Source organism: Helicoverpa zea, chromosome 16 (genome assembly GCF_022581195.2).
Source record: "Helicoverpa zea isolate HzStark_Cry1AcR chromosome 16, ilHelZeax1.1, whole genome shotgun sequence".
NCBI classification, from domain to species: domain Eukaryota; kingdom Metazoa; phylum Arthropoda; class Insecta; order Lepidoptera; family Noctuidae; genus Helicoverpa; species Helicoverpa zea.
This window is the reverse complement of record NC_061467.1, coordinates 8,782,693-8,808,167: the sequence shown is the minus strand read 5'-3', so window position 1 is coordinate 8,808,167 and position 25,475 is coordinate 8,782,693. Positions and strand designations below refer to the sequence as shown.

The window sequence follows — 25,475 nt, the reverse complement described above, 5'->3', positions numbered from 1 at the left end:
AAATAATTGTGAGTTTTTTTTTATGATTGTCAGGTTTATTGATTGAGCATTAGCTATTCCTTTCTTCCTTCTTAGCTCTTTACTGGAGAGATCATAAGCTTTTCATAAAGCTCAAAAGGTTTAGGCTCATTCTCATTACAATTTGGGTTTTAAAGCCTAAGTTTGCCCACAAGAGAAACAAAAGCCTAGAACTCATCTACATTCACACTAAGCATACGTTTAAATGAATTTTTCACCATTAAAACCATACACCCGAATCACCTTTCACCAGGGTTCTAAACCACATTATCTCTCTTAGAACCCCCGCAAACTGCAAACGTTTAGTCGGCCGATAGTTTGTTTGGGCTTACAAAATCAGTATAAAGATGAATGATAGTACGCGCATTACAAAGATCAGGTATTTAGCCGGTGTCAGAAGGATTGAAAACTTTGATTGGACTCAAGATATTCGGTGTTTGATATTTGTAAATATAATTTAAAGAGTATTGTGTTGGTTTATTTAGTAATTAAACTATAACAGACAGCTGTGTTGCTGGAAAGTTTGTTCTTTACCACTTCTTCTTTCCAGCCATAACTAAAGAGCGTTATTTTGGGCGGGTAATTTTGTAATTTTGATGTGAAAAAATGCTAACCTACCTACTTTTAAAAAAACTTTTTGACTTTGACTTCAAAAAAAGTTGCTATCGGGTCAAATGTCGGCCGACTTTTCAGTCAGAAGTCTGCACCCTCTTAATCTGTTATATCTCCGTCGTAGGGTGTATTATAGCTAGCAAATTGAAATCTCTAAGCGACTGGATCCCATAGCGGGCTCTAATCTGCTAAATAATAGCGTTTGAAACAATAAACCGAGATTTGGGTTGTCATTTTGCTGAAATAACGCACGATGTTACTTCGGAGGTAAATGGTTTAGATAACTAAGTGTTTGTCGTGGGTTTGCTCGCGTTTTAAGGGTAGGTAATCTATACTAATATTATAAAGAGGAAATATTTTTTTGTCTGTGTATTGAAACTACTGAACCAATTTGCAAAAATGTTTCACTGTTGGAAAGCTAGACCTATAGGCTAGATTTTATTTGGGTACGGGAAGAAGTTTCCCCAGGACTCGGGTAAAACTCGATTAAATATCTTTAAAAAATGTCCGTACGTCATTGTTATATAGACATTATTATTGAGCCGTTTTATTGAGAAAGTGAAACAACAAATAAACCGACAAACTATTATTTATTTTTAGTTTTGATTGTTTTATTTTCTATGGCTACAGTTGTTTGTAAACCATAGGTGTTTGTCTGTGTACCTATTAGTAAGTAAATGTCAATAGTGTATGTCGATGTGTTTATTTGTAGTTTATACTTGTGGGTAGTCGTGGTGGCCTAGTGGGTAAAGGACCAACCTCTCAAGTATGAGGGCGCGGGTTCGATCCCAGGTCAGGCAAGTACCAATGCAACTTTTCTAAGTTTGTATGTACTTTCTAAGTATATCTTAGACATCATTGACTGTGTTTCGGATGGCACGTTAAACTGTAGGTCCCGGCTGTCATTGAACATCCTTGGCAGTCGTTACGGGTAGTCAGAAGCCAGTAAGTCTGACACCAGTCTAACCAAGGGGTATCGGGTTGCCCAGGTAACTGGGTTGAGGAGGTCAGATAGGCAGTCGCTTCTTGTAAAGCACTGGTACTCAGCTGAATCCGGTTAGACTGGAAGCCGACCCCAACATGATTGGGAAAAAGGCTCGGAGGATATTGATACTTGTGGGCTGTATTTATCTAGTGTTATAGAAGTAAATAGAAATGGTTAAGTTTCTTGTATGTAATTCCTGAAAAGATAACTGAGTTGAGGACTTGAAATGTCTTCTTGTTTATTGTTTTTGTCATATCTTGTTCCGCAAGTAAATTGTAGCACTCTAAATATCACTATTACTAGTTTGTATTGGAGTACCGTACATGCATAATTATGATAACTTTGTTATTGAAGTTTACGAGTGCCCATTGAGGATTGACAAACTACAGGATGTCTCGCAACAATGACAATGCTGTATTGTCATATCTTAATGATTTTGATATCTACCTATTTAAGTAACGAGTGGATTCGGAGAAAGAACCGCCCTCAAATAAAAATGTATTTCAAGCTGCATGTCCCAATTCTAAAATATAGTGAGGATATTCATGTACTGATGAAAGGATCCCTTGAGGACACTCCTTCAATACAGAAATCGTGAATGTAGCTGTGAATTCCAATAGAATATGTGAACGTACTATCTTTAGATTTTCGGCTGCGATATGTAACTGCCCAGACACCTCTCGGGAGTTTTCTGCGAAATAACCAATGGTACCTATAGTCGGAATTTCTAGAAAGTTCATGCTTCTCAAATGAGATTTGAAATAAAATTATTCCCTCTGTAATATGTTTGGTCATAGATCTGAGCGTTTAGAATTTGAATTGTAATAGTTTCATGACCATGGAATTAAAGTGCAAAAGTGTTAATTTTTAATTTATATATAAGTGAACGATGCAATGTCACATGTAGGCTTAAGGGTTTGAGATAAACGAATAATAACGCAGCAACTCACACATATTTTTTTTTATTTTGAAGGCTTACTACAATAGATACTGCCACAACCAAACCCTAGCCCATAACATAAAAAAACTACAAACCCTAACCCTTTTACTGCTACAAAAACATGTAAAACCACTCCAAATATTGACCCGACCGTCAACCTGTCATCGCGTGGACTCCAAGCATTATAATGGGGTTCATAACGCTCTTCATAACCACTCCACTACTATTGTGTTCACGTTAGCCAAAGTTTACCCTGGCCCCAATATGGCCGACTTAAATATTAGAGCTGGATAAAGTCATTAAGCGGGAATCGATTAATTTTGCCGATGAATTATGATAGTGTGGTTAATTGGATGTCGTTTTGAAGGATACGTGCCATATTTTGGTGGGTTTAAGTATTAATAATTAATTTATTTATTGCCCCTGTTGATAGGCCACTTTGCATACAGAGGGTAGTCAAGTGCTGATTGCATAATAATATATAGGTAAGGTCTCCTTAAGAACCTGTAGACCAGAATATAAAATATGCAATGTACCTCTATAAAATATGGAAACGCCCTTAACAAGAGTTTTTTGAAAGCTGCTTCAAAGTGAGGACTTAAAAACTAAAAACTAGCTGTTTTTAATAAACAATATATTTTATTTTTATAAAATATAGAATTCTAGATGCTCGTTCCATTAAAGTTTATAGGTCAGAAGAACTCGCTGCTGTAATAACAAGTTTAAAACTTAAGAGCAAAACAAACGTGACATTTAATTACAAACAGTTTGAACTGACATTTCACTGAATATCTGTGGTAAAAAATGTACTACTTTGTAGACAAATATATATAACTTGAAAGTGGGATTATTTTAAACTGCTTTGAAAATTATGAGTTCTTGCAGATAAGGAGCGATTTGTTAACACTAAGCCGTTACAAGTACTATTTTTATTAGATGTTGCCAGCTTAAGGCATTCACCATGAAAACTGTGAGTTAGCATTATACTCAAAGGACAGTCTTTCAACTGTGACTTCAAGTACCTATCGTAATTGCGCATCCACACAACAATTATTGCAACACGATTTGACACAATTATTTGTTTATGAGTAGGTACTTTGCACATACCACTTGTTCCGATTATTTTACTATCTGGCAGTTACGTACTAGCCTGACTTTGTTAGGTGGCAATGCAGGCTTTGAAATGTATATTTTCACATATCCTTTTTTGGTAATACCTACCTATGTGTCGTGACAGGTAAAAGGATCATGTTCATGTATTCCCAGCCTATCTGTGTCTGTCATGCATTTTTATTTACTGAGCCAGCTGTGTAGTTCGCCAAAATAAAAATTAAAGATGGTTGCCCCATTACATTATTTAGAAGTTACAAATCTATAGGTACCTACTAATATTATAAAGCTGAAGAGTTTGTTTGTTTGTTTGCTTGAACGCGCTAATCTCAGGAACTAATGGTCTGATTCGAAAAAGTCTTTCATTGTTAGATAGCCCAAATATCGAGGAAGGCTATAGGCTACTTTTTATCCGGGTTCGTGTAGAGGTTCCCACGGGATGCGGTTGAAACCGCTGGCAGAAGCTAGTCACTTGATATAGGTAGGTTTATGTAGGTAATTTTGTCTTATAGACAGTTATGGACCTTTTCACAAAAGAGTTTTTTCCTGTAAATATTAAGTATGCCCATAAAATATTGAAAAAATAATTTGTTCATACATATTTACCTGCCTGATATAGCACGCAAAGGTTGTAAGAAAACTCGGAAAGGGTTCCTGAAATGATTTACTTCTTTGGGTACGTTTTTACTTGTAATCACTGAACTAGAAACTAGGGTCCGATATATTTGTATAGTCTGACAGTGAAGTGGGTTAGCTAAGTGAAAGAAGTGCTAGGAACCATGTTTTTCTAGATTATTCTATAGAACCCTAGTTTGCCTAATGTTTCTAAAACCAACAATGACGTAGGTAAATGTTCTATTTGACTTTTGAACCGGGAAGTTCTTGTTTTATTTGTTTTTCTATAAGTGTACTTATAACAGCTTTTCTCCAAAATGCAAAATAATAATTTTGCTTAGGCTCAATAAAAATATTTCATGTACAAGATAAAAGATAAAGATAAAAGATATTTTATTTGTAAAACATGAGTATACAAGGTGTTAAAGGTATAATAAATAAGAATCATCATGTTTTGCCGTTATTAAACAGCGTACAAATATGATTGTAATGATGCAATTATAATCGATAAAGAAAAAATGTCATAATATTAGGTGTTTAGGAAGTCTGTCAAGTCAGTGTATCAATTAGATATGTACAGTGAAAATTCTTACAGTTTTTGTGTAGTTTAATGTCAGATGCTTTTCTATGTTTTCCACTTTTGCATTGAACTTCTCAAAACCAAATTATTCCAAATTATTAAAACGAAAAACCTGAACTCGATAAACAAAATAATTACTTATTAAAATGATATTTTTTTTGGAAAAGTTCTAGGTAACAATTAAATATTTTATAAGAAGTTAGTATTTTATATTTAAATTGTTGTAGTAAAGAACTTTGTGTCCGTGAGAATTTCGTTTTAAAAGTTGATTGGGTGGGCCGAAACCTGACATTGTTCTTTAGGTATTGAGTAGGTATTTGACACCTAAAGATTGACTATATTTGTTAGACATGGATTCGCAGATTATATTTATCAAACAAGACTATCTAAGGCGATTTTTCATTACCGAATAACCTTCAGAAAGATATAGGACCTTAGTGAAAGTAAACAGTGAAAACTTACACAATATTGAAGTAAAAGCGACAACGTTTACTGAACAAATATTACAGTTCCATGAATTCCCAAACACGGTATTCCGGTGAACATGCAAATATTGGATGGCAAGTATCGGGGTTCGATTCAAACTAGATTTTGTTATATTTGCCGCCCCGCCCGAATGTTTGCGCGGGAAATTCGCGCGGCAAACACGACAATTGACGGAATTTATTGATAATTCAATAAGTATGCGTGTTTGGTTCAAGTCTAAATTAGTCAATTGACGTGTTGTCACGTTGGGTATGAGGTGATTAACCTGGGCTCCTTTCTATGTAGAATTTTAAGCTATATTCATGTTACTAGCCGTATTCCTCAGTTTCACCCACCTGAGGGAACTATGTAGGTACTTTCCGCACCCGGAAATAAAGTTGGCAACCGTCTTTCTTGGATGGAACTGTAGCCGTAGTGTGTAATATTTCATTTAAATCAGTTCAGTAGTCAAATGTACCTAACAGTTTTAAAGTTAAAAACGATTTTCGATTATGACTCGTGTTACTCAAAAATAATAAAACTAAATATTATATTAGATTGTAATTCTACTACTACTACTACTACTACTACGTACTTAAGTACTAAAATAATTTATTGTATTATATTGCATTATATTTATTTATTTGTATGCGTACCCCTGAGGATTGGAAAGTATTAACTAACTTAAATTCGACTCTAAGTAAACAGCCTAGAGTTGAAAATGGAGTATTTTCTCTAAAGGAAACGGTTCCACTAGGAATTAAGTTGGTAAGCTAAAGATATTAACTTTTCTTATTTGGCAGAATTAATGATTGTTGTCGAATCATCATTGATTCAATAACAATAAACAATAGAGATATAACAAATAAATACTTTTATCATTATATTGCGATTGTATCTAAAAATACCACTGATGTTATCTCCTGGAGAATACATTGTCATTTATCTTTTTAATCGTATAATTCAAATGCCATTGCGTCAATCGTGCATCGACAAAAAAAATAAGAAATAGCCAACAAATACCTTATAGATTTTCAATAGTAAAGTCCCACAGAATCTAGTTCAAAACTCAAACTCAAAAACGTTTATTCAAATTACGCTGATAAATCAGCACTTTTAGAACGTCAGAAACAAAAGACAGTCCCCAAAACGCCCGCCCTTCACTTCCTATGTGTTTTTGCTGGGAAGAAGAAGAAGAAGAACGATATACCAGAAATAAAACAAATGAAAAAGTTTTACTACTGAAAACAAATGCCATAACCTAACTTAAAACTTACTAACCCCAAACTATGCTCATTTGTTTGTTTAATATAATAAATAATTAACCTTGTATATAGCGGTCGTCAACACGTGTTTTGAGTGAAAAGTAGAGAGTGGTTTATGCCGCTATATTAAATAAATTTACGTAAAAATAAAACATTAAAAAGCGTATTTTTTATTTTTTATTAATTACGACAAGGTTTATTTAAGGAAAATGATATTTGAAAATAAATAACTATCTATTCATTTAAATCAAACGATCGCTTACGCACGTGCCTTTTTCACACTGATCAATGATAACAAATGTATCTATGTTCATCATGTTTCATGTAATACTAAGCCTTATTTACACCTTAGATAAGATCTTAATTTCAAAAATGTGTAGGTAATTTCTTAAGTGCAAGTCACCACATCTTGCAAAATAATTCAATAAAAGCAATTCATTATGATACTAAATTGGTTATTATAAGCATTTTATACTTTATTTCACAATAATTTCACCAAATCTGAAATTACAAAATTAAATACATAATTATGTTGACATTTTTTCGATTCATATTTAAAAAAATATTTCGCCATTAATTTTACGCAATTTTGAAGTAGGTACATTTGTTACAATCGCATATCGCACCTTTAAAACCAAAGGGTCACTTCTGCAATTTTTTGTGAAAACGACTTAAATATGCAGAAAAAACCGCGATAATCGACTTTATAACCTCAGCAAGAACGGTGAAAATTGCATGAGAAACATTGTTTTTAGGAAGGGTAGGTCGTTACGGTTTTTCGCCTTTTTGGTCAGTTTGCTTGAAACGTAACGACTCATCTTGTCAGTAGTGTTTTGAAAGCCAACGTGTGCCCTTGCGCATTTGTGACGGAGAGGCCCTACGATTAGTAATGACTTTTTGTTTACATATTACTTGCAGTATTAATGTCACTTATAGACAAGAATCACGGTTTGGTTTCTAAATCTTTGTATTTGTTTGCAACATAATGTGGAAACATAATGTCACTTTCTTGCTTAAATGACATTATGGCATAAAACTTTTCTTTTCATTGTACCAAAACGTCACTTTTGTAGCCTTCCCTCAGCTTACGGCTTGTTTTTCAAAAACCCCTTCTTGTATTTATTTTTTAATATTCAAGATTGTCCGTGGATAAACTGTCGATTTAACACTATAAGAATGGCCTTAACACTCTGAAACAGTACAAAGTTATAAAAGAAATACGTCAAAAAAAAACTAAAAATGCTCTTCCTGTAAAGTTGAAAAACATGCAGAAGTGACCCTTTGATTTTAAAGGTGCGATATAGGTATTCTTAACATTTCTAAATACCTACTCTATAGTTCGGCCATTCAGAGAATGCGTTCCTGACACGTCGCGATTGAACTGACGACGTAATAACATTCATTGATTATTGATATAATAATGTTGTTTTAATGCTCCTCAATTGTTAAAACGGTAAACAACCAGCAAAAATATTTTTATCGTAACTGCAACGCCATTGCAAAGTTACGTCGTCAGTTCAATCGCGACGTGTCAGGAACGCATTCTCTGAATGGCCGAACTATAATAATATTTAAAATGTGTGATAAAAAAACATTACAGTAAAAAAATGGTTTTGTTCTAACCCCGTTCGTCTACATCAGTCTTTAATTTTGGAAAAAAAAATGGATACTTACGTAACCTATGCAACTATCATCAATGTATTCTTACATGGGACTTGGCCTATCTGAAAAAACAAACAAGCCATCTACAGAAAACAAGTTACATTCTCACACCTTAGCATCTCGTGTGGTCATAGATAGCACATCGCCGTAGGCAATGCGCTCTCACTTCACTAGTCCACACCTCAGCCTTCATTTCCTTTTATTTCATCAAATGTGAAATTTCAAGATTAAATACATAATTTTGTTCAAAATCCTTGGACTTTATTAATTACGTCACACATGCACAAAGCCATTAATTTACCTCAATTTTGAAGTAGTTACTTAGATAAATTCACCATCGCATTTATTCTTTACATTTTTAAATACTTCTATAATAAAAAATAAAAAAAACATTATTTAAAGGTTTTGTTGTTACTCTGTTTGTCTGCCCTCACTATATTATCATTTTGCAAAAAAAACTACCTAATCGAAACCTACCGACTGTTGGGCGAAAAAAAACTTACTTAAACTAACCTATGCCACTATCATCAATGTATTTTATGTTCCTGAATGAGTTGTAGCCTATTAGAAATAAAAAACAAGCCATCTACAGAAACAGCAAGTGTAGCTTCGTGTGGTCATAGATAGCACATCGCTGGAGGCTAAGCGCTCTCACTCCACTCGTCCGCACCTTTCCTTTCATTTCCTTTGCCAACACGCACGACTAGCTATTTATGTTTGTGCTATAAATTATTTTTGCACTTAAGCTTCGGTATTTGTTTTAAATATTTCTTGGATTAGATTCGCTGGTGTTGCGTTTTGAATTACTTTACAATTGAAGGGAATTAATGTGGGTTTTTTAGTATGGTTGCTTGAGCTGGATAATAAATTACATTATAATTATTTAACACCATCCTCAGCTGAGTCCGGTTAGACTGGAAGCCGACCCCAACACGATTGGGAAAAGGCTCGGCGGATGATGAATTATTTAATACCATGGTCAAACCATAAAATTAGAAAATACCTTGAAAATATTACTCGATAAATGGGCTAAATACTAAATAAACATAAGTTACTGAGTTTTACCAAAAAAAGTCATCGTCTCTTCGATCAGGGGATTACCACTACAGCATCACAAAATCACAAAGTTTACCTCTTTTTAATATTAATACAGAAGTATTTTACTTCAATCCTCGTCTATGTCGCTGTATAATATGTTTTTTGTCGTGTAGTATTAGAATTTCGTTGTAAAGTCCATTATACAGCCGCGGAAGCTACAAGCAGTTTGTTCCTCCAGTGAACTACGCGATTATGCAATGGGATGGATTTGGAGAATTTTATTTTTACATAAATATATTTCATTTTATTCCCTGAAAGTGGAAAAAGAACGTGAATTTTTATTTACGTAACTATTGCATAATATTTTCTATACAAGTATTCCTTGCTTTATCTATAAAAACAATGGTCCTAAGCATATAATTTTTTATTCAGTAAAAAAAAAAACTTTCCATATACAATGTAATTCAGCTTGATACAAACTAAATATTAGTAACATTTAATAGTAGCTACTAATAAATCGTAAAAACAGGTATGCCATAAAAATGTCCCCGAGAAACGGAAAAATAAACCTCGTTGTACCGGAAGCAATAAATATATTTCACGTTAACAGATAAACGTAGTACAGGCTAACGTTTTTACTATATGTATTTTGACAGGAGTTTAGGACGTTGACCTTTAATTTACCTAATGATTATTTTAGTGCGATAATGTTTCTAAGGTACTGGTGTAGGTACTAAGAGAGATTTAAAATAGATTTACAACGATTTCTGCCACTTTTATGTTTCAAAAACAATGCAGATATATGGGTAAAAATATCTTTGATCTGCAACAGGAAACATTATAGTTATAAACCTAATGGTATATTTTTATTTAAAAAAAACAGTGTCTTTGAAATATTTTAATATCTTATCAATGTTTCTGTATAACAAAATATATATAACTAAAGAAATATAGAAAAAGCCCAAATCCGTCCCTGGTTCACAAATACGCAGTAGGCGTAAACGTCACGCGCCAGGCCCAATTTATCCATCGCTAAATAATTGATACCGCGTTACTAAGTCGCCTTGTTTCCCTTACAATACACTGTTTTTCTTTTAGCCGACATTATAAATGGGGGATTTTGTTCTTTGGATTCGAGGAGGACTAATTTAGTTATTTAAGAACATTCGTGTCAATTATTTTGTGAGGAAGGATGTCATACTATTTATAATTTTAACGCAATGATTTAGGCCTTGATTTTGTAGTAATATGTAAAATGTATTATATAGCTAGGAAAAGGCTTATTTTACGCCCAGAAAAACCGCTAGCACTATGAAAGCACTGTAAGAACTAAAATATATATATATAGCATGATCAAAGTGTTCATTTTAGACTTTTATTTACTGATTTCAAAGCACGGTGGTAGGGTAGCTGACAATAGCGAATTCTTTAAAATATGGGTAATAAAATGCATTCAATACAATTTCAAAGAAACCAGAATACAAAATTCACTGAAAACATCGCGGAATAATTATTATTCAGTTCCCTTTCATAACGATGAGGAAAAATGTACCCTATAATGAAAAATTGCTAATTGAAACTCATGTATTTACAGAAAAATTACATTCCAAGGTTTCATTATCATGAAACGTCATTTTTTTATCGATCAATTATTTTAAAAACATATTTATTTTTATTTAGCTATAGCATTTTTTAAATTCTGTTACATTAGAATTAACTTCATTATAAGTGAGAATAAACATTGCTCGAAAAAAAAATCTTCAAAAAGTCAAATCAATCCACGAAAACCGAAACAAGCAAACACTTCTGTTATTTTTTCAGTACAATCCTAAATTAATGGTAGCGCGGAACATCGATAAAATCACTACGCATTAAGAATTACGAAGACACGTGCGTTAGTTGCTAACCACCGCTAACTTTGGTTCCTACTACAACCACCTATAAACACACAAATTACTAAATCATAGTTATTCACAAAACAACAGCACAATACAGCAAGAACATATTAATTAAAGTTACAGTCTAGTTGTAAACTAGAGGAATAAGCGAATTTCTTGCCGGAACATTGTCATCGGCGTACAAATGTTCTACAAGCTTAAATAGAAATACTGGTGGTGTAAAGCAGGTTTACGTCTTATTCCTGGTAAAGAATATTTATCATGACATAGTTTAAACTTGACTTTATAGTAATTTTGCACATGGCATAGGTAGTAGGTGGTATGCGCCTAGTCTAGAGTCTGAGAATGGACGCAGACTACCTTCAGTTTATTTTATTTTTAACCTCGAGAAAAGCCGCTAATTGTTTGATCCATGATTTTTTCATTTACTTTTTTCACTTTACGCCTTTATCAGTTGAAATAAAAGTTAACCTTTTCGAAGTCCGTAAAAAATACGACATTCCTATGCGATAGCGTAAAGCCCCCAGTACACCACTATACGAGTACAGCCGGCAACAAAAACATAAAATCTTATTGTGCTATGTCCCTCTTTCGCATTAAATATTACTATGGGAGCGTCGGCGACATCTTCAACCCGTCAGTGGCAGTCGTTACATGCTTTGAATAAAACATTACAGGCGTATGCTGCAGAATAGTTGTGCTCGACTGTACTTACATACTGCTGATTAACTGTGCATAATATTTTTTGACAATATTAGCTTTGATAGAACATGTTTAGAGAGTGAGGGTGCTTACATAAAGAAACAGGTTGTAACTTACCTGTTTCTTTATAAGTGAGTGAATAGGATTGTATTGAAATATTATACCTGCACTGATCGGTACCTACCCGTACAGGTTTGTCTGTACCGGCAACCTGTTTCTTTATGTAAGCACCCTGATACGTTTTAGAAGTTAGGGTAAAACGTATGTTGTATTTAGGAATGTTTATGCTATTTTTAGCAAGATTTTGAAATAGTTCTCAGATTAATTTTTATATTCGTATACAACCAAAGATTATAGCCAATAAAAGATGTAAATAAACATTGATCCATATTTTACTGTCACAGAATATACAGTCCTAAACTTCCGGTTAAAGTTGCTTTTAAGAATCGTCATTCAGATGTACCAACCTTCATTGGTGGTAACACGTCCGTACGGTATAAAGATGTCAAAATGTTGTGTAATAAAATGTAACAATATGCCACTTCTTCACAATAATTCAGTATTTTATCTTCGTTGTTATGTTTAGACCAGATTGCACTATGCTTGAAGTTTCAAGTGCATTCAAGGCAACATTGAAGTCTAAATAAAAATATATTTATAACACAGCGTTTGATAGTACCCCGTGATTGTGAAGTGGTGTGTTTCGAGTCGCATATTTGAAGGTCAAGAATATAATAACTTTATACTGTATTTTATCATTAGTGTAAAATTGATATTTCACATAATGAAGTAGTCGTTTAAGCCGAAAGATGTCCACTGCTGGAAAAAGGCCTCAGGGGTCAGCACAGTTAAAATCCTGATACCAAAGTCCTGCAATTATTGTACTTTAAAGAAATAAGAAAGAGGTTCCCCGAAATCCACCTAAAAAACCCACGTCAACCGCTTTATTCAATTCGATTCAAGCAAATCCGTTAAAAACCAAGTCTATTAGACCATATTTCAAGCCTTTACCGATAATCTCTATATAACATTATTCACAATTCTCCATTTATAAGCGTTTGTACTAAAATATATTCCGGTTTGAAAATGGTAGTCCACGAAAGGCGACCGTCATTATTTTGCGGTGTAATAAAAATGCCATCGGGGATGCTCGATATTTTTTATAATGCCGTATAGGGTGGCCTTGTTTTACCTGTGGCTTCGAGTATGTATGTTACAGAGGTTTAACGTGGTGCCATTGTGGTGACGCATTACAACGTAAAAATACAGTATCTACGCGGAGTATCGTCTGTTTTATTTATCTCTTTTAGGGGTATATATTTTACCCTTCTGTGGCGGATCCACCGCAGTGTGTACTGCAGATATCACACTTCTTCTTTTTGGTCACCTTATGGGTACCTTATGGACCGCCCCTATACAATAAATGCTGAGGATCGTGACCTAAATGAATCACCTTCTCCTGGACTATTTTTTGCACTCTTAAATTTCCATACACCTATATCATATACCATGTACTCCCTTATTTACTCACCTATGTTTTCCCCTACATACCCTTACAATACAATACTTAAAGGTACGAAGTAATATCTCTGTTGTACTACCTGCTCATTGGCCTCATGGTTCGTGACTTTGCACTGAACGGAAAACTGGTGGAAGGAATAATAGAAATTGTTGGGAGGTTCACGGTATATTTGTAGCTGGTCTAGGCAATACGTCTTTTTGCTCTCTTTTGGTTATCGTGATGTATCGTTATTGGTACAAAGATTGTTGGTTTTGTTTTTTATTTTGCTTTCGTTTATTGCAAGTTAAAGTTTGTCGGTAGTTCGTTTGGAATAAGTAAGTTAGGTAATATTAAATCGCATTTATTTATTTTACTAGACACGTGGTAAAAACCCTATCATATTAAGAAAAAATCTTTGATGGAAGACATGATAAACCGTTTTGCTGAAGATCCTTGAAAGGTAAACTCAATTTAAGAATTAGTGCTCAAAAAATCTTGGATGCCAAGCCCAGAATTTGTGATTGCGTGCGCCCATGTCGTAGCCACTGAAATCTCATATATGGAATATTTCTCCTTCTTAACTTTAATAATACGCTTTTAATCAATCAAGCTTCTATCAATTAACTCTAAAACGTGTATCGCCTTCATAGTTAAGGCCATATGATAACAGCATATTATCTATCACAAATATCAATGAGTCATCGTCTGCCCTTAACAGCCCTTTCAAGTGAACTTTATGTGACAGACGTGACCTCTTGGGTCTCAAATGACGTTCACACAAAGTATTCAATTTCGATATCGTTTGTAAACTTAATCGATGTATACTTAAATATTTATTCGATCAAAAAATGTAAACCGTAATTCGAAATTTCACAGACTTTATTATTATACATTGAAGTGAGCAGTGCGTTTGAGGATCACAAAAAGGTCTTTTCGATTTTCGTACTCGTGTTTTTTTAGTATTTAGAGTCAAATGCAAATGCTTAAAGTTGACGAAACTTGAGAAGGTCAAAAGCATTGTCTTGTGTAAGAATATTATTACAGTATTTTATACCTGTTATAGCATTTTGTCTTAATATAACCTTGTACTAGTATTACGCCGCAATATTTAACACCCCCTCCTATTACTCCATTGCTCAACCGCGTCCACGTCCCAGTTTGATTCTTAAAAAATAAAATGGGGTAAACATTTACTCTTAAATATATAAAACAACCTCGTACATCGCTCGTCAAACACAGCGGAGATATGAGAAGTTTCTTATGAAACATTCAATGAATAAGTTCGTACGTTTTGTTTAAATTGGCGGATAAAATTATGAGATAGAAGGTGTTTGCATTTAGAAACGATTTTTAACGAGCGGTGCCTACACATATCGCCTTTGCCATAAGATAGGTATATATGGATATTTAGAATACCTAATCATTAGGCTCTTTCTAGTAAGGGGACTTAATTGAAAAGACGAGAAACTAAGCTAAACGATAAACCCAAGAGTGTTCTGTTGTCAGATTACCAACGGTGCAGAATAAAAAATCCAGAGAGAGGTAATGTGTTTTTATAAAAATCCTCCCCACTTTCGAGGCGAGGCTACTACTTACCTTTCACATAAAAAAGGCAACAGGAAAAATAAAACTACCTTTTTAACAGGTCAACGAGTTACTAAAGAGTTTATAGGACGCGGGTGCGTTGTTGGTAAATAGTGCGAAAAATAATATTTTATCAACAACGTTAGCAGTGGACGGGTTGCCGACAAGATGGCCGATTTAGGAGATAACCAGTTCGTGTAGTAAGATGTTTACACAGCTTAGGCTTGGGATGTTTTTTGTCAGCGTCTTTGGAAAAGGAATTTGTGAATGTTTTATTATTGTACCTATTTGAAATGGTGATCACTAAACATTACTTTGATTCAGATATTATGACAGTTAATAAGTTTGATGCAGGAAGATTTGTTTACGCGGTTCCATTAAATGAAAACTCACTTTAACAACTTGTTTTTAAAGTTGTATTTAAATTAACCTTAATCAACATAACACAATAAATATATAAAGTCGTGGTGGCTTAGTGGGTAAAGGACCAACCTCAAGTATGAGGGCACGGGTTCGATCCCAGGTCAGGCAAGTACCAATGCAACTTTTCTAAGTTTGTATGTACTTTCTAAGTATATCTTAGACACCATTGACTGTGTTTCGGATGGCACGTTAAACTGTAGGTCCCGGCTGTCAGTGAACATCCTTGGCAGTCGTTACGGGTAGTCAGAAGCCAGAAAGTCTGACACCAGTCTAACCAAGGGGTATCGGGTTGCCCGGGTTACTGGGTTGAGGAGGTCAGATAGGCAGTCGCTTCTTGTAAAGCACTGGTACTCAGCTGAATCCGGTTAGACTGGAAGCCGACCCCAACATGATTGGGAAAAGGCTCGGACGATTAAAACATAATTATAAAGAATAGCAACGCGGAAAATATTGATAATTTTCCAAGCGTAAACACTCGACAATTGGAAATTGTAGCATCTGCTATGAAGCATAAATTTTATGATATTAGTCGTGTGACTCATTTTGTAACCCAAATTGAGAATTTATATTTGTATGACGAAATGGAAACTAATAAATACTTACTAAACTGGCAGATTGAACCTGTTTGAACTTGTTTTATTTGCTTAATCAGCTCTGATCACGTTTAGATTACCTGAGGAAGATAAAAAATATTGTAAGTAAAATTTAATAAAAAAATAATTCATTTATTCAGATAAACCAAGATCCGTTCTGTTATTAATTACAATAAAGACTTATAACTATTGTTAAATACGCTTGTGTAAACGCGTTTTTCCTATCCGTAACGTCAAACGTTTTGGTAGAAGCCAGAAAATCTAACCAGTCTTACCAAGCGGTGTCAGGTTGCATGGGTAACTGGGATGAGGAGGTCAGCTAGACAGTTGCTATGCCGATAATAAAAGGTGCACACTGGAGACTAAACAGTCGGCCGACAGTTGACCCAATGTTTGTAAAGAATTTTATTTGAAAACAAATGATTCTAATCAAACTTTTCAGTCGGCTAAATATCTGATCTTTGTAATATGCGCACTAAACTTCATACTGATTGATGTGCCCAAACAAACTATCAGCCGACTAAAAGTTTGCAGTGTTTCGGGTACTCTAACAATTATTATTGTTTGTACGAAAATGCAGTACTGGTTAACAATAAATGCTATTGATGAACCGCGTGCTCATTGGCGCGCGAAATGTTTATTGGGTACTAGTGTCGATTAACCCGTTCAATGCGATTGGCGTATTCACATTATTTGCCTTTTGTTTGGGAGATAAAACATGAAAAACAATATTGAATTTAATTTGACTACGTAAGTTAGAAAATAAGGACCAAGACCAGACGAAATAACTATTTATGTATAATTTAGAATAAAAAAAATAGTTTTGTATGTTTGTTATTGATGTAGGTACTTAAAAGCTATTGGGAAGATTACAGCTAGTTAAGAATAGTTTGTCGATTGTAATTTTGAAAACTTTTTCTCCTTATGATTTTTCTTTTTCCTTAATTCTCAAATAAGTTAAATACCGCTAGTAGTTTCCTTTCACAACAATTACAATTCAAAACGATAGTTTCAACATTTTGAAAGTTAAAGGGTTCTCGAAACATATCTCAAACTATAATCGCGTCACATTTAGATCAAAATATCAACGTGACTGATCCTACATTTCGAAACTTGCACCTCAGATATCCTCTAGCAACGCAGATATTGTTTCTTGAATATTCGATTTCCAAATTCCTGTGTCTGTTAGTTTAATTAAAACCAGAATTCGATACATCGATAAATCGGACGGTATCGATGTAACTACGTTCGGTATCGAACATCGCATGTTCGCATACATTAATTGGATTTGGAAAAACGGATATTTCGCGTCCAATTTACCGTCACTTCATGCTTGTTGCTCCTGTGTGTAGTGGCGTAGTGACGTTTTGAATCGGAACAATTATGACGCAGCTGTGTCAAAACGAAAGGAGAAAATATCTGACTAGGTATGGGAATTTTGTAAAGGTCACTAACAAGCATTTGAACAATGAACGAAATATCAGAGACAAACTTCAATGTAATAGGTACATGTGTAAGTAGGGTATTTTTTTATTACAATATTTTTTATCTTCCTCAGGTAATCTAAACGTGATCAGAGCTGATTAAGCAAATAAAACAAGTTCAAACAGGTTCAATCTGCCAGTTTAGTAAGTATTTATTAGTTTCCATTTCGTCATACAAATATAAATTCTCAATTTGGGTTACAAAATGAGTCACACGACTAATATCATAAAATTTATGCTTCACAGCAGATGCTACAATTTCCAATTGTCGAGTGTTTACGCTTGGAAAATTATCAATATTTTCCGCGTTGCTATTCTTTATAATCATGTTTTAATGGCTATTAATAATAGTAGGTATATTATAGTCACGGTAAATAGTAGGTACTTTTGTTCAAGAGGTTCTTCAAATCGAATAATTATTTTCAAGGTACTAACATCATTAAACATTTCTAAGTTATCTATGTAATTTACTAAGATAAACAGAATACCGTTACCGATAGTAACTATCAGTTTTGATCAATCATCTTCAGAGCCTTTTTTCTCAACTATGTTGGGGTCGGCTTCCAGTCTAACCGGAGGCAGTTGAGTACCAATGTTGTACAAGGAGCGACTGCCCTATCTGACCTCCTCAACCGAGTTACCCGGGCAACCCAATACCCTTTGCTTAGACTGGTGTCAGACTTATTGTCTTCTGACTACACGTAACGGCTGCCAAGGATGTTCAATGACAGCCGGGACCTACAGTTTAACGTGCCATCCGAAACACAGTCATTGGTGTCCAAGATATGCTCGGATGTCTCAAGATTTGTTACTATCCGAGTATCTCAAGAACTTCTCAACAAAATGGATCGTCTTCTCAGTAACTGCATACGCTTTATTTTCGGCCTTCGTAAATATGATCACGTTTCCTCTTTTCGTTCTCAGCTTAAATGGCTGCCTATTCGTTATAGAAGATCCCTTAGATCTCTCTGTATGATCTTCTCTATTCTTAACGATCCCTGTGCTCCTGATTATCTTCAAAATTATTTTAAGTTATTGGGCAGTTCTCATAGCCGTAACCTGCGTTCCTCTGAGAATTTGTTGCTCGAAATTCCATGTCACCGCACCGGATTTATGGCTAATTCTTTTGCTGTATCAGCAATTAAACTCTGGAACGCTCTTCCCCTTGACATAAAAAAGGCACCCAGTAAGTATTCCTTTCAGCGTAAAGTTCACCATCATTATTTAAACTCTTTACCTAATTGAGTCGTCGTCACTCTTATTGATTTTATATTTTATTTTTATGTTGTATGTATAATATATATATATATATATTATTATGTATTGAGTATTTATGTATTGTATCATGTTTTTATTCATATCGATTCATGACTTTCTCTTTTTTTTATTGTACTACCTATTTATTTTCTCCCTTTAACCCGATGGTTAACTGGTAGAGAATGCCTTGAGGCATTAAGTCCGCCAATGTACCTATTTTGTACATAAAGTATAAATAAATAAATAAGTATACTTAGAAAGTACATACAAACTTAGAAAAGTTGCATCGGTACTTGCCTGACCTGGAAGCAAACCCACGTCCTCTTGGAGGTCATCTTGAGAGGTTGGTTCTTTACCCAGTAAGCCACCACGACTTTTTTCAGTTTTGACCTATAGTAAGCTATAATTTGCTATCAAACCGTAATTATAAAGAATAGCAATACACAAAATTCTTGAAAAATTAATTGTCATTAAACCCGTAGCTTACAATAACATCCCATTATCACTAACATATGACGAACCAGTAATTGCCTTAGCCTTATCGCTAGCCACGAACAAAACAAGATCAGCTATTTCTTCAGAATCAGATATTCTTTTCAGTGCCGTCCTGTCTTCCATGTGTTTGAATCTAGCTGCTTGTTCTTCCTGTGATGCACCCATATTTTCAATAATTTCAGTTTTCACGGGTCCAGGATTAACAGTATTCACACGAACACCGCTCGATGCAAGTTCAAGTGCTACAGCTCTACTGAAATGATCTAAGGCAGCCTTCGACGCGGAGTATGCAAAGACCTCTGGCATAATAATTCTCAACGCAGCCACACTCGATATGTTCACAATATTACCTTTTGTTTTTACAAGGTGTGGAGCAGCGACATGAGTTAAATAAACTGGTGCACGAAGGTTTGTACTCATTACTTTATCAAAGATTTCCATGGCATTATCAGCTGTAATGGTGCTAGTTCTACCAATGCCAGCATTGTTTACCAAAACATCCAGTTTGCCAAATACTTTCACAGTTTCATCTACAATTCTTTTAGCGTCTTCTTCTTTAGTGACGTCAGCGACGAGCATTAATGGTTTGCCACATTTCTTAGCGACGTTGTTCAGTTTCTCCTGGTTTCTTCCCACTATAACGACCTTAGCGCCTTCTTCTGCGAATTTGATGGCGATGGCAGCTCCAATACCAGAGCTGCTGCCAGTCACAATAACCACTTTATTTTGAAAACTCATCGTCAGTATCCACCGGGTCAAGTTGAGTAGTTACTAAATTTTTTTCGTCTTTGGACTTATATTTAACATTTTCTATCTAATCTATGAAGTAGTCTATGATAAAAATAAAACAAAAACGCTGACAAAGAAGATAATGAAAGTTACGTGACATTTAGCAGGCGAAGGTCGGATCGAACCAGATTTCCGGAACCAGCAAAACATTAATAATAGTAGTATAATATGATCATGTTAAATTGTCCTTTTGATTAATATAAGGTTCTTCAAATCGAACAATTATTTTCAATGCACTATCATCATTAAACATTTCAGACAATTCTCAACTCTTTATTTGATTTATTGAGACATTGAGACATAATACCGATGATATTTTAGTATCTATCAGATTTAATCTGCAATAAGTTATAATTAACGTTTACTGGTCCCGGAAATCTGGTTCGATCTGACCTTTGCTCACTGAACGTCACACACTTTAATTATCTTCTTTATTTGCGTTTTTTATTTTTATCATGGACGACTTCAGAGAGATAAGATAGTCAATGTTAAATATAAGTACATGGATGAGTTTAATTTAGTACCTACTGAACTTTATCCGGTGGATACTGACGATGAGTTTTCTAAATAAAGTGGTTATTGTGACTGGCAGCAGCTCTGGTATTGGAGCTGCCATTGCCATTAAATTCGCAGAAGAAGGCGCTAAGGTCGCTATAGTAGGAAGAAACCAGGAGAAACTGAACAACGTCGCTAAGAAATGTGGCAAACCATTAATGCTCGTCGCTGACGTCACTAAAGAAGAAGACGCTAAAAGAATTGTAGATGAAACTGTGAAAGTATTTGGCAAACTGGATGTTTTGGTAAACAATGCTGGCATCGGTGGAGGTAGTTCCATTACAGCTGATAATGCCATGGAAATCTTTGATAAAGTAATGAATACAAATCTTCGTGCACCAGTTTATTTAACTCATCTCGCTGCTCCACACCTTGTAAAAACAAAAGGTAATATTGTGAACATATCGAGTGTAGCTGCGTTAAAAATTCTTATGCCGGAGGTCTTTGCATATTCCGCGTCGAAGGCTGCCTTAGATCATTTCAGTAGAGCTGTGGCACTAGAACTTGCGTCGAGCGGTGTTCGTGTGAATACTGTTAATCCTGGACCCGTGAAAACTGATATTATTGAAAATATGGGTCTATCAGAGACAGATCAAGCAGCTACATTTAAACACATGGAAGACATGACGGCACTGAAAAGAATATCTGATTCTGAAGAAATAGGTGATCTTGTTTTGTTCCTAGCTAGCGATAAGGCTAAGGCAATTACTGGTTCGTCATATGTTAGTGATAATGGGATGTTATTGTAAGCTACGGATTTAATAACAACAAATGTTTACAAAATATTTATATAGAACAGTGACTCGTTTTAAGTCCTATAATAAAATATTAACTCTTAGGGCATGTTTTTTATTTAAGAAAATAAAATATAGTATTCATAAGTAGAAGAATATAGATAACTCGGTCGGTCCTTCCCCGGCTTAGCATTGTTGCATTTTAATCCTAAAGTATTTTAGAGGAGCACATTCCCGGCTATTACGTAGGTATAGGGATTTTCTCAAAAAAAAGTAACTTCTGTCGAAGTTGCACCATACAAAAAGAGTAATACTAATATCATCGTGACTACGCATATTAAAACAAATTCAACAGTTATGTGCTTCACAACTATCTTATCTGTTATTATTAGTATCTCTAGTCTCTCGCCGACTGCACCTACCTAGGTGGAACACCTGATGATATTATTTACAACAATTTACAATGTTTAAAACAATCAGTACGGTCCATAATACAATATTTATATTTTTTTCACTTTGCCACTCAGCAACCTTTTTCTTCCCTAGGCATGTAATTTTTGCATTCGTTGAGTATTATCCATTACGTATTTTCAGATAAAGACTGATAACTGCTACTATACCTAGTCGTTCAGTAATGATTTTATCTTTAAATCTCCGCTCGTCCCAACTTACATTGCTGATTAATATTTTTTTTTTATGATTAGATAGTCGGCTTTATCATATTATTTAAACTAGGTTTCATAATTTGTTCTCTCCAGTGTTAGACTGAGTTTTGAAATACGAGTAACAAAATGAGTTTCCAAGACAAAGTGGTTATTGTGACTGGCAGCAGCTCTGGTATTGGAGCAGCCATTGCTGTTCAATTCGCAGAAGAAGGCGCTAAGGTTGCTATAGTAGGAAGAAACCAGGAGAAACTGAACAACGTCGCTAAGAAATGTGGCAAACCATTAGTGCTCGTTGCTGACGTCACTAAAGATGAAGACGCCAAAAGAATCGTTGATGAGACGGTTAAAGTTTATGGCAAAATTGATATCTTAGTGAATAACGCTGGTATCGGTGGATCAGCCAGTATTCAAGCTGAGCACGCAATGGCAGTATTTGACAAGGTAATGGCCACAAACCTCCGCTCAGTGGTTTACATAACTCATCTTGCTGCTCCTCATCTTGTGAAGACAAAAGGAAATATTATCAACATCTCAAGCGTTGCTGCATTAAGAGTATTTTCTAAAGAGTCTTTCGCATACAGCACATCGAAAGCAGCTCTGGATCATTTCAGCAGAGCTATTGCACTTGAGCTCGCATCAAGCGGTGTCCGCGTAAATACCGTCAATCCAGGACCTGTGTTGACTGACATTATAGAAAATATGGGTGCATCGAAGGAACAGGTAGAAGCTGGGTTCAAACGTATGCAGAATTTGACAGCCTTGAACAGGATTTCTGAGCCTGAAGAAATAGGTGACCTTGTTTTGTTTTTGGCTTCAGATAAGGCCAAAGCGATAACTGGATCGACGTTTGTAACCGATAACGGAGTGTTGGTAGATAGTAAAGGACTACAATAAATAATTTCATTTTTATTCTTGTTTAATTTTGCCTATCTGAAATAAAACTCTGATATATCCCATAACACTTTTCTAACTGGTAGAAGAGGAAAGATGCTCGAACTGTTTTGCATACCTTTAAAAAGTCTTTTTTATCAACAAATATTAGATTTCTAATGATGTACTTTTTAAGCAATAAAAACAAATTAGTGACGTCCACACTAACGAAAGTAGTTAATTTGATCTTCGTAGTATCTTCATTGATAAAATAATAAAAAAAAACCGGCCAAGTGCGAGTCGGACTCGCGCACGATGGGTTCCGTACCATTATTTATAAAACGGACAAAAAAATCACGTTTGTCGTATGGGAGTAGTCCTCCAAAATATTTTATGATTTTAGTTTTCAGTATTTGTTGTTATAACGGCAACAAAAATACATCATCTGTGAAAATTTCAGCTCTCTAACTATCACGGTTCATGAGATACAGCCTGGTGACAGACGGACGGACGGACAGAGGAGCGAAAACAATAGGGTCCCGTTTTACCCTTTGGGTACGGAACCCTAAAAATAGAGCGAGCTCATTGTTGCTAATCTAAAGATGGGCTTATTTCGTTATATATAATTTGGTACATACGAACCGTTTGTACCAAATAGTGTAACCGTCAATGTGAAAAGACTTCAAGGCGTCTCAAAAGTATGTAACTTGTAATGTTCTAAGCAAAATAAAGGTTAACAGTCAGCTTCACCAGGAGTAGCCCGCGTCCTGCGATGAAAAATTAGAAAGGCTCATGATGTTGTTATGAATTATAACGGAAACAAAACGTTACATTACATTATCCATAATCTGCTTGGTCTTAAAACTTACAAAAAATGTTGCGTCAATTACATCACACTTCGCTTTGTCACTTAAGATTATCTAGTTATTAAAAGGTTACAAATATAAATGATTGATTAGATTATCGGTTTCGTCATTATTTATAGCAGGTGACATATTGTCAAAACTGCAGTAATAAAACGATATTTGGTGAATAAACAACATGAGTTTTCAAGACAAAGTGGTTATTGTGACTGGCAGCAGCTCTGGTATTGGAGCTGCCATCGCCATTAAATTCGCAGAAGAAGGCGCTAAGGTCGCTATAGTAGGAAGAAACCAGGAGAAACTGAACAATGTCGCTAAGAAATGTGGCAAACCATTAGTGCTCGTTGCTGACGTTACTAAAGATGAAGATGCCAAGAGAATTGTGGATGAGACTTTAAGAGTTTTCGGAAAACTGGATATTTTAGTAAACAACGCAGGTATTGCAAATGCAACCGGTATTAAGGCTGAACATGCAATGGCCGTATTTGATAAAGTTATATCGACCAATCTTCGTTCTGTGGTTTACTTAACTCATCTTGCCGCTCCTCACCTTGTGAAGACAAAAGGAAATATCGTGAACATATCAAGCGCTGTAGCATTTCGAGTATTTTCTAAGGAAGCTTTTCCGTATTGCACATCAAAGGCAGCCCTGGATCATTTCAGTAGAGCGGTTGCACTTGAGTTAGCATCAAGCGGTGTTCGCGTAAATACCGTTAATCCAGGACCTGTTGTGACTGATATAATCGAAAATTTGGGCGCAACAAAAGAACAGCAAGCAGCTACATTCAAACGTATGACGGATATGACAGCATTGAACAGAATTTCTGATCCTGAAGAAATTGCTGATCTTGTTTTGTTTGTAGCGTCTGACAAGGCAAAGGCTATAACTGGATCTTCGTATGTTTCTGATAACGGTGTGTTGTTGGAAAATAAAGGCACCTTTTAAATAATCTAAATCGCTGATCTTATTTTACTTTTGTAACTAGGCGAATGACATTACTGGATTGTAATATCTGATAATGAATATTGTTGGGAAATAAAAGCCTGTGATATACAATCAAAAACTTGTTTTTCTTTTAGATTGATGTGTATGTATCTTATCAAAGACGTTATCTTCATTACAAAAAAATCAATTTATGTTCTAATTTTCCTCAATTAGATTTTGTTGCTATGTGTTCATGTATTATTGAAGATCTAGAGTCTCATCGTTCAGCCAAGCATCGGTTTTTATAAAAATCATTCGCTTCGCTTTGACCATGTTTTATAAGACAAAAGACTGCCGGGGCTGCGGGATTATTCGAAAGAATTACCGCTGCTTTTGGGCACAAAGGGCTGAAGAAGGAACATGGTGGGCTTTAGTCATTAAAAGTGATACTCCCTGACACCACATACCAGCGGGTGTCATTTGATGACTTCCCATAAAAAAGCTATTTTAGAAAATTGAAACGAGCACAATAGTTCATAAGAGCAAAGTTTGCTAAAGCAAAACAATATCAAACATCTTATCCAGTCTTAACAAAAAAATGCCCACTGCGTTATTTTCCTTCTTAAAGACTATTTATTTATAAATTTATTTATAAGGCACGCCAACAACTTATTTACAAATACTTTCGCATATATAAGTTTACAATTATGATAAGTCCTGCGTAAATAAGTTAATTACAGGTGCGCACAACGCTTAAATTAAAAAGAACTCAAATTAAACCAAACCAAACTATACATAACAAAAATAATAATAAAAAAACATTACCCTCCTTCTTTGGCAGTCGGGT

The 25,475-nt window shown here is 34.9% G+C and overlaps 4 protein-coding genes across 4 annotated transcripts; 3 read left to right on the top strand and 1 right to left on the bottom strand.

Annotated features, from left to right (window-relative positions):
* Positions 1-17,596: 17,596 nt before the first annotated feature.
* LOC124637404 (uncharacterized oxidoreductase TM_0325-like) lies at positions 17,597-20,223 on the bottom strand. The gene has a single exon (XM_047173837.1). The coding sequence runs from the start codon at positions 19,963-19,965 to the stop codon at positions 19,216-19,218; it is 750 nt and encodes a 249-aa protein (XP_047029793.1). The 5' UTR covers positions 19,966-20,223; the 3' UTR covers positions 17,597-19,215.
* Positions 20,224-20,518: 295 nt separating this feature from the next.
* Positions 20,519-22,879, top strand: LOC124637403 (uncharacterized oxidoreductase TM_0325-like). The gene has a single exon (XM_047173836.1). The coding sequence runs from the start codon at positions 20,571-20,573 to the stop codon at positions 21,318-21,320; it is 750 nt and encodes a 249-aa protein (XP_047029792.1). The 5' UTR covers positions 20,519-20,570; the 3' UTR covers positions 21,321-22,879.
* On the top strand, positions 22,045-22,879 carry LOC124637402 (17-beta-hydroxysteroid dehydrogenase 14-like). Its single transcript, XM_047173835.1, has one exon. The coding sequence runs from the start codon at positions 22,097-22,099 to the stop codon at positions 22,862-22,864; it is 768 nt and encodes a 255-aa protein (XP_047029791.1). The 5' UTR covers positions 22,045-22,096; the 3' UTR covers positions 22,865-22,879.
* Positions 22,880-23,819: 940 nt separating this feature from the next.
* On the top strand, positions 23,820-24,767 carry LOC124637511 (17-beta-hydroxysteroid dehydrogenase 14-like). The gene has a single exon (XM_047174026.1). The coding sequence runs from the start codon at positions 23,882-23,884 to the stop codon at positions 24,647-24,649; it is 768 nt and encodes a 255-aa protein (XP_047029982.1). The 5' UTR covers positions 23,820-23,881; the 3' UTR covers positions 24,650-24,767.
* The last annotated feature ends 708 nt before the right edge of the window (positions 24,768-25,475 follow it).

Excerpts from the sequence above, each read along its gene's own strand:
- LOC124637404 (XM_047173837.1), bottom strand. The coding sequence starts at position 19,965 with ATGAGTTTTCAAAATAAAGTGGTTATTGTGACTGGCAGCAGCTCTGGT.
- LOC124637403 (XM_047173836.1), top strand. The coding sequence starts at position 20,571 with ATGAGTTTTCTAAATAAAGTGGTTATTGTGACTGGCAGCAGCTCTGGT.
- LOC124637402 (XM_047173835.1), top strand. The coding sequence starts at position 22,097 with ATGAGTTTCCAAGACAAAGTGGTTATTGTGACTGGCAGCAGCTCTGGT.
- LOC124637511 (XM_047174026.1), top strand. The coding sequence starts at position 23,882 with ATGAGTTTTCAAGACAAAGTGGTTATTGTGACTGGCAGCAGCTCTGGT.